Raw genomic sequence first — 17,944 nt, forward strand, 5'->3', positions numbered from 1 at the left:
GGGCTCGGGCACGCGGAGCGGGGCGCGCCGGGCGCGATGTGGCCCGAGGCCCGGGGCTTGGGAGGAGGTATCGCGGAGCTGAGGGGCTCCACCCGGCGGGAAGGTGGCTCGAAGCAAAGGAGAGGGGACCGGGGAGCGGGCGCGGGAGGGTCCTCCGTGGGGCTCAGGTACTGCCGGGGTAGGGCAGGGAGACCGAGCGGGAAAGCGAGAAGCGGCGAGGAACCGCAGCGCGCGAAGGCGAGGAGCCGGGATTTGTGCGAAGGCTGGATGAAAAGTCGGGGGCCTGGGTGGGGAGACCTGGAGGCAGCGAGCAGAGCGCTGGAGAAGAAACAGGGCGGAGGGAGAAGTGCTGTCAGAACAGTTAAGGGTAGGGAATTTGGGGAGAAAGACTGGAAGGGAGAGCCCGGCGTGGGGGCGCACGCCTGTAATCCCAACACTTGGGAGGCTGAGGCAGGAGGATCGTTGCGAGTTCGAGGCCAGCCTGGTGTACAAAGTAAGCTCAAGGCCAGCCTGAATTGCAGAGCGAGACCCTGTCTCAAAAAGACAAAAAAAAAAAAAACCTGGGAGGGAAGAGATTCATTGCCTATTAGTTCTAAAAAAGAAATACAGCCGGTGGTGGTGGCGGCTATAATCCCAGCCCTTGGGAGGCTGAGGCAGGAGGATCATCAAGAGTTCAAGACCAGCCCGGACTACAAAAACAAAAACAAATACGACCGAGGAAGCCCAGGGTCAGCCATTCCTATGGGAGCTATGTACCAACTTGGGGACCAGGCCCCCTGCTCCCTGAATACTAAAACAGCCCACCCACATACCTCGGCACACAGATCCATCCCTGGATGGTTAGTTTGTTCTGTCCCCCTTCCTGTACTGGGAATTGAACCTCAGGCATTAGCACTGAGTTATATCCCTAGCCCTTTTAAATTTTTTTTCAGGCAGTGATTTGCTAGATTGTCCAGGCTATGCTTGAGTTTGTGATCCTTCAGCCTCAGCCTCCCACAGTACTTGGATTACAGGCCCTGCACCACCATATCAGACTTCAGTTATTTCGGATTTTTTTTTGTTTTTGTGGTTTTTTTGGAGATGGACTCTCGCTTCGTAATTTAGGCTGGCCTCCAATTTGTGGCAATCCTGCCTCAGCCTTCCCTCTGAGTCCTGGAGTTACAGGTGTGTACCACAGCACCCAGTTGACTTATTTCCTTACTCCTTGTCTACTAGCGTTATAGATTGTCGCTTTTTATTTATTTTTAACTTTTTGGTTTTTTGTGACGGTCTCGCTATGTAGTTCAGTCTGGCCTTGAACTCACTGTGTAGTACAGGCTGCCCTCAAACTCCTGGTGATCCTCCTGCCTCAGCCTCTCAAGTGCTGGGATTATAAGCATGGGACACCACACCCAGCCTTTATTCTCAATTTTTAAATTTTCTGTGGGTTTCACTATGTTGTTTTGTTTAGTTAAATCATAACTAGTCCTGTCTGAGGGGTAGTGAAATGTTAAACGAAATTGGGCCTTTAGATAGGAAAGATGTTCCAGAGGTAGGGTACCCTTCCAAAGTCAATAATTTACCAATCTAGCTGGGCATGGTGGTCAATACCTATAATCCCAACTCTGAGGGGGACAGGGGAGCCAAGGAAAGAGGGTCACTTTGAGTTTGAGGCCAGCCCGGGCTATAATAGTCAGTTCAAAGCCAGCCTGAGAGCCTGTCTCAAAAAAAATATTAAACAGCTGGGCATCGAGGTGCATTCTTGTAATCCCAGCACACCAGAGGCTGAGGCAGGAGGACCACCATGAGTTTGAGGCCAGCATGGGCTACATAAGTGAGTTCAAGTCCAGCCTGAACTACATAGCAAGACCTTATCTCAAAAAAAAAAAAATTAACCAACTCTACTTCCAGGAAGATTTGATAGTTGGTCAAGCCTTGTACTTTTTTTTTTTTTTGAGACAAGGTCTTGCTAAATTAAAGCTGGACTTGAACTCACTTGTAGTCCCAGCTCAGACTCACAGCGACCCTCCTGCCTCAGCCTCCCAAGCTTTGGTATCACAGACCTGCACCACTATGCCCAGCAAGCTTTGCACAGTTTTGCCTCATTCCCATCTCCCGGAGTTGAAATTGCCTACTGTTGTGACTCTTACCCGCTTACCTGTCTAGTAAGTCCTGTTCTCCCACCTTCCCAGAATGAGCGCTCAAAGCATCCGTGATGAGTGAGGCACGTCCCTGCCTGCTCATGTCAGCGCTAGGCTTTCGTTCCCGTGCCAGCCAGATGACCTTTGAGGCCTGGCTATCTCCCCTACTGACATTTGCAAACTTTCCCTGGGTTAAAGGTAAATGTCTGTATCTAAGCATGAAAAGCAAGTGTCTGACTGCCTCAGATATTTCCACTTCAGGTAGCTCAGGTCTGAGGGTGAGGCCAGGTAAAAGGCACAGAGGACAATGGCGGAAAGCGCAGGCTGGTACGGGAGGCGTGTTTGCAGCTCCTCGCTCGTAACCCCTCACCGCTGCACCGGGCGCATCTGACCTGGTGGTGTTGGCTTCAGGCTTCTCTGTAACAGCCATTGCCAGAATCCAGACCAGCCCTTGAGTCAGATGAACACTCAAATGAGTAGCTCCTGTGATAAAAATAGAGTCTGAGAAGAAGAAAATAGCCTTACTACTGGGAAGTGAGGAAGGTTTCACTGAGCTTCTGGGTGGCCCTCAGTGGGCGGCGGCGCTGCCCTGCTTTCATCAGGTTCAGAATTTTATTGTGCCCGGGCTGGGGATATAGCTCAGCAGCATAAGCGCCTGCCTGGCAAGTGCGAGGTCCTGAGTTCGATTCCCGGTACCAAAAAAAAAAAAATTATATTGTGCCCTAGTGCAGCGGCGCTGAACCTCAAGTGTGCCACAGCAGGAACGCAGAGCCCTCTGTTAGCACGACAGCCGAGTCAGCCCAGCAGAGGAGCACCAGATAGCAGTTGTTTCTCTAAGCTAAATCCTTAGTTTTCAGGTTTAATTGCAGTGGTGGGACTTTACAATAAATAAGTGGGTTTTGGGTTGCAATTTGGGCACTCAGTCTCTAAAAGGTTCGCCATTATTGCCCTAGTCCGTAGAAGGCTGAGGATATAGCTCAGTGGCATAAGTGCCTGCCTGAGTGCAAGGTCCTGAGTTCAAGTCCTGGTACCAAAAAAAAAAAAAAAAAGAGAGAACCTAGTCCATAGAAGTGGATGTCTTGGCTACAAGACAGAATGTTCGTGGCACACGCCTGTAATCCCAGCCCTCGGGAGGCTGAGGCAGGAGAATCATTGCGAGTTTGAGACCAGCCTGGGCTACAAAGTGAGTCAAGGCCATCCTGAACTGCATAGTGAGACCCTGTCTCAAAAAGACAAAAAAAAAAAAAATCAGAACGTTTCTGTTGTCTGCTGAGTACAGGTCAGTTGCAGCTCCTGTGCAATCCATTCTGTCTCGGTAGGTTAAGGGTAAGGTATACCTCACTACTGCTCAGAAATAAGTCCTAGCCAAGTGTGGTATTCCATGCCTGTAATCCCAATACTCTCAAGAGGCTGAGCCAGGAAGAGTGCAAGTTCAACCCAGCTCAGGCAACTTAGCAAGACTCTGTCTCAAAAAGTTTTTTTTTTGTTGTTGAGACAGGGTCTAACTGCAGTTCAGGCTGCCCTCGAGCTCACTATGTAGATCACTCATGGTGATCCTCCTGCCTCAGCCTCCCAAGTGCCAGAACAACAGGGATGTGCCACCACGCCCAGCTCAAAATATTTTAAAAAGGTCTGGGCATGTAGCTCAGTGCAAAAGCCCTGGATTCAAATCCCAGTATCACAAAAAAAAAAAAAAAAAAAAAAAAAGAATGCAGTCCTGACTTTTTTCCAGTGAGTATGCAGCTGAAAGTTTTTCTTTATTTCCCCCTAGTTTGAAATCTGCAGCTCGTACTTCCCCTCATGGGAAAGATTTATCCCACTTTTACCACCCCCACACACATCCACCGAGGAACTCTCTCTCACATTGGCACCCCTGTCTGTCTGTCTCCCCCTGCTTACCTCCCACACTCCCTCTTCTTCCCTCTGTCTCTGCATGCACACACTCATGAGCACACACAGACTGCAGTGAAGTAAGAGAGAGTGTGAAACCCTGTGGGTGTGGACAGCACTACAGGCAGAGACTCCTTTCTTTACTGGTCTCTCCACTCTGCTTGCTGGGAAAGGGTTCAACTTCTAGGTTGATGGATTTGCATTTTCTTAAGAGAAGTTGTGGGTTCTGGGCCAGGCGTGGTGACACACACCTGTAATCCCAGCACCCGGGAGGCTGAGGCAGGAGAATCGTTGCGAGTTTGAGACCAGCCTGGGCTACAAAGTGAGCTCAAGGCCGGCTGGAACTGTATAGTGAGATCCTGTCTCAAAAAGACAAAACAACAAAAATAAATAAATAAAGTCTAGGTTGATTGATTTGCCTTCTTAAAGAAGTTATGGGTTATTTTCTGGAAACAAACAGTGTCAAGGTTTATCAGACAAAAAACGTCTAAAACAGGGTAGTGCTGATTACCAATAACCTGGCGCCTGACTGGAGGAGCCTCTTCTTGGGCTCTGCTGCAGCACATATGCCGAGGTAGTCCCTGAGATAAGAGCACTGTTCTAGCACCCACCCAAGAGACTCAGTGGGCAGCCAGTTTGACATCTATCTTCCTCAGAACATAACTTTTTTTTTTGAGACAGAGTCTCACTATGTAGCCCAGGCTGGCCTCGACCTCACAGTGATCCTTCTGCCTCAGCCTCCCAGTGCTGGGATTACAGGTGCACCACCATGCCTGGCCAGGCCATAATGTCTTAAGAGAGACATGGGAAGCTAAGGGTGCAGCTCAGAGATAGAGCACTTGCCCAGCATGTGCCAGGCCCTGGGTTCAATCCCTGCACCGATAAAAAGCAACTGACAAGAGCCATGGGAGCAAGAGGACTCTTGTCCCATCTACTGTATAAGCCTGTGTTTCCTTCCGCTTGAAGGGTTTAAGTCACCAAGGGGCTAATCCAAAACCTCATCACCTCATAACACAAAAAAGAAGGCCCAAACCTTCCAGCTAGGGCAAGATTAAATTTTGTGCTTCAGTAGAGGGAAACTTCTGTTAGAACCTGAGTTCTACTAGTGCTACTTCTCTAAGAGAATAGGGTTTTAGTGTTCTCACTGCCCAAAACAAGGCTGGGAGGCAATGCATGTGTTAATTAGCTAGAGCTAGCCATTCCACAATGTGTATACACTTTCAAAACAACATATTGTACATGGTAAATATATATAATTTTTGTCTGTTAGAGTAAATAGATAAAAAGAATCTACTTCAAAATTCTTATTAAATAGCCAGGTATGGTAGCACATGCCTGTAATCCCAGCACTCAGGAGGCTGAAGCAGGAGGAACTTTGAGACCAGCCTGGGCTACAAAATGAGTTAAAAGCCAGTCTTAACTACATAGCAAGACCCTGTCTCAAAAAACAAACGAAAATTCTTCTTAAAAAGGTAGTTGGGTGTGGTTGAGTGTGGTGACACATGCCTATAATCCCAGCACTCAGGAGGCTGAGGCATGAGGATTGTTGCGAGTTCTAGGCCAGCCTGAACTACTAGTGAAACCCAGTCTGAAAACAAAACAAAACAAAACAAACAAAGCGAGGCCTCAGCCATATGTGTTGGTGCATGCACATAATGCCTGCTATTTAAGGGATCAAAATGAGCAACTTAATGAAACCTTATTTCAAAATAATATAAAAAGCTGGATGTGGTGGCACGCATCGAGAAGGCTGAGACAGGAGGATCACTACCAGTTTGAGGCCAACCTGGGCTACGTAGCAAGACCACGTCTAACAAAAACAAAAAATAATATAATAATAACAATAATAAGGAATAAGAACTGGGGATGTAGCTTAGTAGTAGAGTGCTTGCCTAGCATGCATGATATTTTGGGTGCAGTCCCTGCCTCAAAAAAAGAGACAGATTGGAGATCATGTCTGATCTTTTCCATTCCAGCTCTAAAATTTCCAAGGTTCTGAACCCGCACTGTCCTAGGCCCTCTACATGATAAAGAAGCTTATCAAACTGGCTTATCAGAGCAAAGCACTTCGTCTTGTTAACAGAGGCACTTGAAGTTATCTTTGTAGCTCAAACAACAGTGCCATCTTTTGATCAGCATTTATAGGGACTCTGGCCAGAATTGCCACCAAGGACAGTTGTTCCCATGTCACCTACGTGTTTGCCACCCTGCCCAAATCAGAATAGTTCAGAGACTTTCATATGTTTCAAATAGAACTAACCCTACATGGGGCATCTTTAGTTTCAAAACTGATTATTATAAAACTCAGACTGAAGGTAGGCATGGATAGGGGCACACGCCTACAAACCCCGCACTCTTGGAGGCCAAAGCAGGGGAATCTCAAGCTCAGACCCAGGCTGGGTGATATAGTGATTTAGTGAGACCCTGTTTTAAAATAAAAAATACATTTAAACCTGGTATGGTGGGCGTGGGGCATACCTGTAAGCCCAGCACTTGAGAGGCCGAGGCGGGCAGATTGTTATGAGTTCGAGGCTAGCTTAAATTACATAGCCTGTCTCAAAAACAACAGCAAGTAATAACAGTAATCACATAATAATAAATGTTTTTAAAAGTTTAAGCCAGGTGTGGTAGCACGTACCGGTAATCCCAGCACTTGAGAGGCTGAGGCAGGAGGATCGCTGTGAGTTTGAGACCAGCCTGGGCTACAAAGTGAGTTCAAGGCCAGCCTCAGCTGCATAGTGAAACTCTGTCTCGAAAAGGCCAAAAGTAAATAAATTAAATTAAATAAATTTTTAGAAGAGCTGGGATTATAGTTCAGGACAAAGGTCCTGGGTTCAAACACCAACACCACCCTGCAAAGGGATAAGTAAATCTCAAATTGAACTCCTCTGCACTGCTTCTCCTCCTCCTGCCCAAACATGTGAGGAACAGCGGTGACCTCCTGGGGCCTCTGCGTAGACACAGGGCATCTACCTGGCCATGTGCAAAGACCCAGAAAAGTCTCCCCGTGTGCATCCCACTGAGGGACGCAGCGCTTAGTCGGCACTTTTCCTTGGTCCCTTCAGTCTTGGAGTTAGATGGGGGAGGGGTAGCTGTTTCTTCTCCCACCCAGAACCCTCAGCCTTCTCTCTCTTCCAGTCTGCGTGAAGACAGGTGGGGGGGGGAGGCACAAAGAACAAGAAAAAGATGCATGCATCTGAGATCTAGAAGGAGACATGAGGTGAAATTTCACCTCTGCCCAGTTTTATGTTTTCAGCTCTTCTATCTTTTATTTTATTTTTTTTTAATTTTTTATCTTTTTGTCCTTTTGAGACAAGGTTTCACTGTGCAGTTCAGGCTGGTCTTTCTTGAGCTCACTTTGTAGCCCAGGCTGGTCTCGAACTTGTAACCATCCTCCTGCCTCAGCCTCTGAGTGCTGGGATTACAGGCATGTTCCACCACACCTGGCTTTTATTTTATTATTTTGTAATACTAAGAATTAGAACTCAGGGAGTACTGAGCCATACTTCAACCCCTTTTTGTTTTGTTTTGAGATGGGGGTCTCAATAAGTTACCCAGGCTGGCCTCAAACTTGTGACCCTCCTGCCTCAGCCTCCCAGGTGGCTAGGATCAACAGGCCCAGCTCATCCCTTCCCATTTTAGATATTGGCCATTCCTACCGTTGGATGCCCTGGGAATTCATCTCTGTACTGCTCCCCAAGCACTCAGTAATGAAGCGGAGCTGTCTTCATCTGCATTTGATGTAGACAGAGGGTCTCCATCTACAGCCTGGTAAAATCTGAGTCAGACCTTTGTTCTATGAAGACAGACACAGGAGATAGTAGAGCTAGGGGGTTTCCTTCAGCAGCCACTGGGCTGATCCTAAAGGTCGTTTCAGAACTGCCGAATGCTTGCTGTCTCATCTGTTTCCGGGAAGTGGATGCGGAGTCCGTCTGTACACAGCCCCTAGTGCTGCCTCTTTCCCTACGCCTCTGCCCCTTTCCCTCCTCCGTTCTGCAAAGCCCTGACCGAGGCAGAGCTGTGCGAGTCCTGACTTCATCCCGCTCAGGGAAGCACACAGGGGGATGAGGCTGTGGGCTGGGTCCTGGGTGCGGCCTGAACAGCTCACAGCCCAGGCACAGCGAGGTTCTGTCTTGCTGAGAAGCACTGGGCTCACCTCAGCACCGAGGCCCGCAGGGCAGCTGGAGACAGTACCTCCACCTGCCGTGGCTGTCGGTGGGACTGAGTGACCAAAAGGAAGCCGTGGGGTCCGCCACGCCCTCTGTCTCCACCTCCTTTCCCAGCACCTTCCTTGCCACGTTCTCTCCACTAAGTCATAAGGACTGTGAGGTTTTGTTTTGATTTATAGTTTTTTCTTTGCAATACTGGAAATTGAATCCAGGACCTGTGCACTGAGCTGTATCTCCAGCTTTTTTTTTTTTTTAAGAAAGAAGCTTAGCAGGGCGTGGTGGCGCACATCTGTAATACCAGCACTCAGGAGGCTGAGGCAGGAGGATGATTATAAGATGAGCTCAAAGCCAGCCTGAACTGCATAGTGAGACCCTGTCTCAAAAAGACACAAAAAAAAAAAGAAAGAAAGAATCTTACTCAGTCACTAAGTGGCTCAAGCTGGGCTTGAACTTGTGATCCTTCTGCCTCAGCCTCCCAAACTGCTGAATTACAGGCCTGGACCACCATGCCCAGCTTCAGTAAGTAGTTTTTGCATTCTAATTTTGGAGCTGCATGTGGTGGCACCCAAGAGGATTACAAGTTTAAGGCCAGCCTAGGCAATTTAGTAAGACCCTGGCTCAAAATAAAACAAAGAAGGTCTGGAGGTATATCACAAACATACTAACTTTAAAAAAGAAAGAAAAATACGCTGGAGTTCTGGTATTTTTTGGTTTGATTTGGTTTGGGTTTTTGTCTTTTTGAGACAGGGTCTCACTCTGCAGTTCAGGCTGGCCTTGAGCTCACTCTGTAGCCCAGGCTGGCCTCGACCTTAAGCAGTCCTCCTGCCTCAGCCTCCCAACTGCTGGGATTACAGGCATGCGCCACCACACTTGGCAGGAGATGTTACTCAGTGGTAGAACACTTGAATAGCATGTGTGATGCCCTGGATTCGGTCCCTAGTACTGCAAAAATAAGTAAATAAAATATTGGAATGCCAGTGGTCTAAACAGGATTCCTTGAGAGATTTATTTATTTTTTGTTTTTTTTGTTTTTTTTCCAGTACCAGGAACTGAACTCAAGACCTTGTGCTTGCCAGGCAGGCGCTGTGCTGCTGAGCTAAATCCCCAGCCCTTCCTTGGGAGATTTAAAGAGTTTAATTACTGGTCATGACCATCTTATTTTAGGGTTTTAGAGCCATTACTTAATGAAAACTTGATTTTCCCATATTTTGTCAGTAATAGAGCTGTGGGAAGTGTTTTGGGGGAGATGGAGGTGATGGCTGATTCCTGACCTGGCCTCACTGGACTGGTCCACACTGCTGCTTGTCAGGGGTTCAGGTGGGAAATTTTCCCTCTGGAAAGGCTACTGTTCTCACCCATACCCGCTCAAATGTGATATCACATTGATGGAAGAAAGTCAGGGCCATAGAAGATTCTTTTCGTCAAGTGGTTGGTGGTTTCTTGTTTTGAGACAGGGCCTTGCTAAGTTGCCGAGGCTGGCCTTGAACTCATGATCCCTCTGCCTCAGCCACCAAGCCCAGCTCATAGAGAACTCTTGTTATGATGCTAAATGCACTCAAAAGAAAGGGGAGAGCTGGGCATGGTGGCGCACGCCTGTAACCCCAGAATTTGGGAGACAGAGGCAGGAGGATCATCATGAGTTTGAGGCCAGTTTGAGACATGTAGTGAGTTGAAAGCCAACCTTGCTACACAGCAAGACCCTTTCTCAAGAAAACAAGGAAGGAAGGGAGGGAGGAAAGGCCAGGCGTGATGGTGCACACCTCTAATCCCAGCACTCAGGAGGCTGAGGCAGGAGGATCACTGTGAGTTAGAGACCAGCCTGGACTACAAAGTGAGCTCAAGGCCAGCCTGAACTGCATAGAGAGACCCTGTCTCAAAAAAGGAAGGAAGGAAGGAAGGAAGGAAAGAAAGAGAAGAAGGGAGGAAGGAAAGAAGGGAAGGGAAGAGAAGGATGGGGATGTAGCTCAGTGGTAGAGCATTTGCCTAGCAAGTACAAGGCTTACTGTTTGTTTTGTTTTGTTTTGTTTTTTTCCGGTACGGGAGCCTAACTCATGACGTTGCGCTTGCCAGGCAGGCGCTGAGCCGCTGAGCTAAATCCCCAGCCCCGAGGCTTGGTGTTTGATTCTCAGCACTCCCTACACACAGAAAGAAAGAAAAACAGAGAAGAGGGAAGGAAGGAAGGAGGGAGGGAGGGAGGGAGGGAGGGAGGGAGGGAAGAAGGAAGGAAGGAAGGAAGGAAGGAAGGAAGGAAGGAAGGAAGGAAGGAAGGAAGGAAAGAAAACCTTGTCTCCAGAGGTTGCAGTGACCAGCCTCTGCGCCCTCCTCCCAGACACCCTTCCTTTCCAGCTGGGAGACTGGCTGTTTCCAATTGCTCTGTATCCAGCTCACTGAGCTGAATTTACAGTATATCTACCTTCCTCCCTCGCTGAATGACATTTATGTTGTAAAGCCACTTTCCTTCCAAGATCTGTGAGCCAAACCTGTCATGTGTAACTAACTTCTCTCTCCCTACGCCTTCCCCTCCTGCGATGAGTCTCTCGTTGCCACTGCCTAGTTTGACCCAGTTCCTCCGAGGAGACGCTAAGTCTGCCGCTGGGTCACGTAGGGGAGGAGACACACTGAGGGTGTGCCGTGGGCAGATCTGAGCAAAGAATGAAGCCCCTCTGCTGACCGGCTCCTGCCAGGCTTTCCGGAAACCAGCACTGGGGACAGCAGGGCCTCAGCCCCGTCACCTCCAGGACTACCCGCTGGCGCTGAGACAAGTTGAAGGCAGTTGGGCACTGATTTTGCCCAAGATGCGTCACAGCAGCTGTTAGGCGCAATTAGGAAGGGCTGGGATGTGGCTCGGTGGTCCAGCGCTTGCGGGCACGTTCGCGTGCGCAAGGCCCTGGGTCCCGTCCCAGTGCCGGGGGAGGCGGAGCCGGGGAGGGCTCAGGGCACTGCTATGAAGAAAATGCCGCAGATAACACTTTCCGACCCTTCTGGAAATCGTCCTGGGGCCGTTTGGGCAGGAGGGAGGTGCACTTCTTGAACCGGCACTGTCCGAACGTCATGCTCCGACTGCTGTGCCCACCTAGTGCTCGTCTCCCTCTGGTTCACACAGGCACACACGTGTGTGAGAGTGTACACACGCGCGCACACGCATACGCACACGCAACTGCATTAGCATATTTCTCCTCCTAGAACCAGTTCGACTTGTTCTTTCTTTTTAAGTAGCAAACCCCACTCCCACAGGGATCACACCAAAGGGAAAAAATGCCTCAATTTATGTTAGAACAAGCAGAAAGCAAGGCCATCCACGGGGGCCTTCAATAGACTGGTTTTTTTGTTTGTTTGTTTTTGTCATTTTTGAGGCAGGGTCTCTCTATGCAGTTCAGGCCGGCCTTGAGCTCACTTTGTAGCCCAGGCTGGTCTCGAACTCCCAATGATCCTCCTGCCTCAGCCTCCCGAGTGATGGAATTACAGGCGTGCGCCGCCACGCCTGGCAATAGACTGGCTTTTCCAAGGAAGCAATACAGGGCAATGGCAAAACAGAGACAGGAGACCTGCGCTGTTGTTCTTGTTCCCCTCATACTCTGAGCCCTGAGATAAGAAACTTTGTTGTTTTTTTTTTTTTTGAGACAGGGTCTCACTACATAGTTCATGCAGGCCTTGAACACACTATATAGCCCAGGCTGGCCTCAGACTCACAGCAGCCCTCCTGCTTCAGCCTCCTGAGTTCTGGGACTACAAGTGTGTGCCACCATGCCCGGCTCTCACAGGGTCTTAAGGAGATAATTCATTACAACAAATTACTACTTTTCAACCTCATTGGCCACAATCCTGCCATTGTACAAAGCTGCTACTGCTTTTAATTGTTCTCTGTTGTTTTGTTTTGTTTTGTTTTGTTTACAGCCTCCTCCTGCATGTTAGGCAAGTGCTCTACCACTAAGCCACTGCCCCAGCCTTATTCTTAGTTTTGACTGTTTAGTACTTTACTGCCAGGGACTGGGGACTTAGCTCAGCGGCACAGTGCCTGCCTGGCAAGCGTGAGATCGTGAGTTCGATTCCTGGTACCGGAAAAAAAAAAACACTTTACTGCCAATTACTGACTTGCCTCCGCTCAAATAGACTAACCAGGGCTGGGGATATAGCTCAGCAGCACAGCACCCGCCTGAGTTCGATTCCCGGTAACCCCCCCAAATCAATAGACTAACCCGAATTTAAAAAGCTCTCCACCCCCCCATATATATGTAAATATATATTTATTTTTTCAAATAAGGATAGCAAAGTTAACTGACAAGAGGGTGTGGAAAGCCACTTAAAAATTTTTTTAAGGCAACCAGAGGTGTAGCTCACTGGCAGAACCTGTGCTTAGCGTGTGAGGCCCAGTCAGTACCCAGAACATGCATGCACATACATACGTCGGTTACATCCTCACCGGAGAACTTATCGCTGAACCTGGGGTGGACTTCTTGCCTTTATCTTCCACTTTCCTTGTCTCTGCCCTCTCCTGCTACACACCCTAAGAAAGAACACTTGATGACTGAATTCAGCAGCCTCTTCCTACCCTTCCTTAACTGAGGTCCGGCACCTTCTGCAGGTGGCCGCTATTTGCCCCTGAGGGTTGAGATAGAAGTCACCTCCTACAGCACTGGCTCCACTGCTGGGAAAAGGTACACTCTCAAAAACCCAGGCCCACTCTGGACTAAGGTAGTATTCCCATCTCAGAGGCGGGGAGGCCTGAAGAAGTTGTGGGTTGGGGCGGGGATATAGCTCGGTGGTACAAGCACCTGCCTGGCAAGTGCAAGGTCCTGAGTTCTATTCCCCGTACCAAAAAAAAAAAGAATGATGACCTTACTTTAAAACCTATTTCAGCTGGGTGTGGTGGCACATACCTGTAATTCCAGCACTCAGGAGGCTGAGGCAGGAAGATCATTGGGAGTTCGAGGCCAGCCTGGGCTACAAAGTGAGCTCAAGGCCAGCCTGAACTGCATAGCGAGACTGTCTCAAAAAGACAAAAAAGTAAACATAAAATTAAATTAAATTTAAAGAAAAGAAGTTGTGGGTTGGAGGAAATCCTGTTTGGTTGGTTGGTGGTTGATATTTTGAGACAGGTTTCACTGTGTGGTTCACACTGGCCTTGAACTCATTATGTAGCCCAGGCTGGCCCAGGAGTTGAGGTGATCCTCCTGCCTCAGCCTCTTGAGTGCTGGGATTACAGCAATGAGACACCATGCCTAGCAAGAATGTTGTAATTCACAGTATGTTGCCTTTCTCACCAAGATAAAGTAAGAAGTTTTCCTTCTTTCAGATAATATAAAACTGTGCTTGGGACTGGGGATATAGCTCAGCAGCACAGCGCTTGCCTGGCAGGCATGAGGTCCTGAATTCGATTTCTGGTACAAAGACAAAAAACCACAGGGCCATGTGTGGTGGTGAATGCCTGTAATCCCAGCACTCAGGAAGCCAAGGCAGGAGGAACGCCACGAGTTTGAGGCCAGCCTGGCCTACATAGTGAGTTCAAGGCCAGCCTGAAATACATATAGAGATCCTCTTTAAAAAAAAAAAAAGACCATGCTTAAGTGATCCTTTAGCTTTCCTGCTTACTCCATGAGAAAAACCTCATCCCTTCGCAGGTCTGGCTTCTAACAGCTACTGTTTTCTCTTTCAACAGATCTCTTTAAGATGGACATAGAAGAATGTAATGGCCGCTCCTACTTGTCTGGTACGCCTCTGTGTGTCCCGTTCGGATGAGTCGGGGGTACATGCCGTGCATGGCAGGGCAGAGACCCTCCAGCCCATGCACACGGCCTCTGTGTGACTAGCCGTTGGTCAGGGAGCTGACACTTATACTTGGTAGTAACGTGTAATCATTGTGCGATTTTCTTCTCCCCAGACTTCCTGTGGGGTAAGGGGAGAGGGACAGGAATAGCAGTGGAGCGGCTGCTATTAGAAGGATGATTTGAGGCACATGGATGGAAAGAGCGTGTGGTTCCTTCTGCCCTCTGAGGTGACCAGCCAAGCGTGGCGTTCTGTCCCAGGTAGAAGGTGGAGCAGCATTTCACACGTCAGAGGCCTTCAGGGGCCGCATGGTTATATGAATGAACAAAGCAGACTAGGACAGTCAGCAAAAGAGCACGGAAGGGACCGTCAGGAACTGGAAAATACGCATCCCGCCTCAAGGGATGACAGCTATTCAGTGTCCACCAGACATTGCCATGTGGGAATGTGCGTCTTCCAACTTTTCTTTTTTTTTTCTTTTTTCTTTTTTTGGTTCTGGGAATCAAACTCAGGACCTTGCACTTGCCAGGCAGGTGCTTGTGCCACTGAGCTATATCCCCGGCCCCCAACTTTTCAAGAGAATCACAAATCCAGGGGTGCACACCTTAATCCCAGCACTCAGGAGGCTGAGACAGGAGGATCGCTGTGAGTTCGAGGCCAGCCTGGGCTACATAATGATTTCAAGGCTGGCCTGAACTACATAGTGAGACCCTGTCTCCAACACCCTCCCCCCAAAAAAAGCCAAAACAAACAAACAAAAAATCACAACTCAGCCAGGTGTGGTGGTGCACACCTATAATCCCAGCACTCTGGGAGGCTGAGCCAGAAGGATTGCAAGTTTGAGCCCATCCTAGGTAAGATAGTGATTTAGCAAGACACTTTCCAAAAATTAGAAAAAGCCTGGAGATACAGCTCAGTTCCAAGGGCCTGGATTCAACCTCCAGTAGTCCCCCCAAAAAAGACTCAACCCTGTGCAGTACTTTAAAAAATTCTCCATGAAGCAAATAGAAACTTGTCTATGGGTGGAATTTAGCTAGTGGACCCCCGGTTCACACCCATTGAAGATAAGAATAGAGAATCCAGTTCTCATTCCCCCCAGTCCTCTCTCACAATCTCAGCATGATACACCTTTCATACGGGCCAGATGTTCTTGCTGCCGGGAGTGGTGGCGCACGCCTGTAATCCCAGCACTTGCAAGGCTGAGGCAGGAGGATCATTGCGAGTTCGAGACCAGCCTGGGCTACAAAGTGAGCTCAAGGTCAGCCTGAACTGCACAGCAAGACCCTCCCTTAAAAAAAGACCAAAAAATGGCTTTTAGGGATATCAAAGTAATCAGGTTTAACAAGCTTAATGAGGTAAAGAGGAATTAGGAACTTTATCCAGGTTCTTTTATGAGTACAGGAAAGGGCCTAAGACAGAGTTAACTTTTTTTTTTTTCCGGTACCAGTAATTGAACTCAGCATCGCGCTTGCCAGGCAGGCGCTGTGCCGCTGAGCTAAATCCCCAGCCCCAGACAGAGTTAACTTCTAAGAGGGAATGATCATTTTTGGACCATTAGAATGTCAGGGCAGTAACTGATTATTAGAGATAAGGGAACCCATAACTGGATTTTGATGTGATGAGTGGCCCCATAAGAAATACAAGCACCACTGTGGCAATGGCGTGTAGTCCACTTGTTCACTTTAAAGTGGGACCAGCGAAGGAATTATGGGCACGTGCCCAGAGAGAAGCAAGACAGGGTGGACATGTGTGAAATGTCGCTGATCTCCTTCCCTTTGTGGTCCTGGGGGTTGAATCCAGGGATGCTCTACCACTGAGCTACATCCCCAGATCTTTTTATTTATTTATTTATTTATTTATTTATTTAGAAACAGGGTCTTACTAAGTTGTTGAGGATGGTCTTGAACTTGCCATCTTCCTGCCTCAGCCTCCTGAGCAGCTGGAATTACAGGTGCGCCACCATGTTCAGTCTCTTTATCACTTAAGGACAGAAGGAACTGGGATAGGTAAAGGCACTCAGTACCTACCACATGCTGGACAGAGTGACCAAGATCAGGTAGACTGATTTAATACTAACAGAATTTAAGTCAGGCGTGGCGGCACATCCCTCTACCTCAGCACTCAGGAGGCTGAGGCAGGAGGATCGCTGAGTTCAAGGCCAACCTGGCCTACAAAGTGAGTTTAAGGCCCACCTGAACTGCATAGCGAGACCCTGTCTCACAAAGACAAAAGACAGAGACAGAGAGAAAGAGACAGACAGAAAGAAAGAAAGAGAGAGGAAAGAAAGAAGAAAGGAAGAAGGAAGGAAGGAAGGAAGGAAGGAAGGAAGGAAGGAAGGAAGGAAGGAAGGAATGAAGGAAGAGATTTTATTAGAAACAAGTCCTGCCCCTTCCTTGGAACAGCCAGTCCTACCCCCGGCTTAGTTACCGCTCTTCGCCAGTGAGTACCAAGTACACTCAGAACTGCTTTAGTGCTGCCGAGCACGCAGAGGGGTCAGAAGCGGCGCACAAACGCGCACTCAAGGCGGCTGAGGGAGCATCCTGGGAGCGCTTTCCCTGGGGTCCCCGGAGCATGCTGGGAGCCAGGGGCCAGCGGCTGAGGACATGTGCTTCCGTGTGCTGTGCAAGCGCGCCTCACCTGTTTACAGCAGGTTGGCTTTCGTTAGATAAAGTGGCTTCCGCACAGACGGCTTTTGAGTAAGAGTAGAGCCCGGAATCCCTCACCTGTGCTTAAACTCTGGACGTCAGCAGCGACTTTAGAAAAGGGAGAGGCGAGGGAGCGTGAGCCTCGAAGAGCGCCCCCTGCAGGCCTGGGCACGGCTTCGACTTCCACCGGAGGGGCGTCGAGAGCCCCCGCGCCGCCCCGCCTCCGCCCGGCAGATAGGCAGGGCCGCTGCCCTGGGCCACCCTTCTGCAGCACGCTTGGCCCTGCACAGTCTGTCGCCCTCTTTCTCTATGCCTGGGGCCCGGCCGCTCGCTCTGGCCACTTGATGAAGGCCTAGTTCTCCTGTCCTTCCAAGAGATGTTGCCATCTCTCAGAAGCCGAGGCAAAAGCCCATTTTTCCCTCTCTCTTTCTTTTCTAAAGGTACAGATCATTCCCACGGGGCCGAAGGGAAGAAAGAGACCAGTAGCCTACAACACAGATCTCCATGCCCCCTCGAACCTATTTGTGCAGTTAACTGACTGAGCAACACACGTCCCAAGCTTTCTTTTTTATTTTATTTATTTATTTTGTCTTTTTGAGGCAGGGTCTTGCTCTGCAGTTCAGGCTGGTCTTGAGCTCACTTTGTTGCCCAGGCTGGTCTTGAACTTGCAACGATCCTCCTGCCTCAGCCTCCCAAGTGCTGGGATTACAGGCGTGTGTCACCCTGCCCTGCTATCCCAAGCTTTCTGGGGCTGTAAAGTGTGTCAGGGAACCCTAAGAGAGAAGGATCCAGGGGTAGGCAGCCCAAAGTTTCATGGCCCCTCCTACCCCCAAATTCCTGGAATCAGAAAATGTAGTCTTCCAAAGTAGGTCAGCTCAGCAGCAAGCGGCTCCTCTGGAAGGGAAGGGAGCAGAGGCCTCGTCCTGATAGAAGGCGGTTTCATCCAGGGCTGAGCTGCGGAGCCCGGGGACATGGAGGGAGGGGACGTGGGAGACCACACCGGCCTTCTTGCCTGGGACCTGAACGGACTCAGGGCCACAGCGTACCGCTACCCTGACACCGGGCTGTGCCGGCCCTCTGGCCGCTGGGAAAGAGGCCGTCAGTCCCCAGACCTAGAAAGCACCTCCCTCCTGGAGGAGGGAAGAGGGGCCAGGGCCTGTCGGAGAGCCTTGAAGCTGCCCCAGGTCCTGGGCCCCATGACCTCTGGGGCCTTGGCTTCCCCGCCGGCTGGCGGAGGGCTGGGCCTTCCCGGGCCCCTGCCCCCTTCCTCCCTGCTCCTCTGCCCGCAGGCCCATCCATCTCCCTCCCTCTCTCTCTCCCTCCCTCTCTCTCTCTCTCTCTCTCTCTCTCTCTCTCT

The 17,944-nt window shown here is 49.5% G+C and overlaps 1 protein-coding gene across 4 annotated transcripts in view; it reads left to right on the plus strand.

Annotated features, from left to right (window-relative positions):
• The window catches only part of Ikzf4 (IKAROS family zinc finger 4 (Eos)), a gene marked incomplete in the record, with an annotated part of 37,290 nt that overhangs the window by 844 nt on the left and 18,502 nt on the right, over positions 1-17,944 (plus strand). For all 4 annotated transcript variants that reach the window (XM_013520980.1, XM_013520982.1, XM_013520983.1 and 1 more), the window contains 1 exon segment: positions 13,836-13,886. Coding sequence is in view for 2 of the 4 variants with exons in the window: in XM_013520983.1 (XP_013376437.1) it covers positions 13,847-13,886 (40 nt within the window).

This window comes from Chinchilla lanigera, unplaced genomic scaffold, assembly GCF_000276665.1.
Source record: "Chinchilla lanigera isolate Chin_1 unplaced genomic scaffold, ChiLan1.0 scaffold00057, whole genome shotgun sequence".
NCBI classification, from domain to species: domain Eukaryota; kingdom Metazoa; phylum Chordata; class Mammalia; order Rodentia; family Chinchillidae; genus Chinchilla; species Chinchilla lanigera.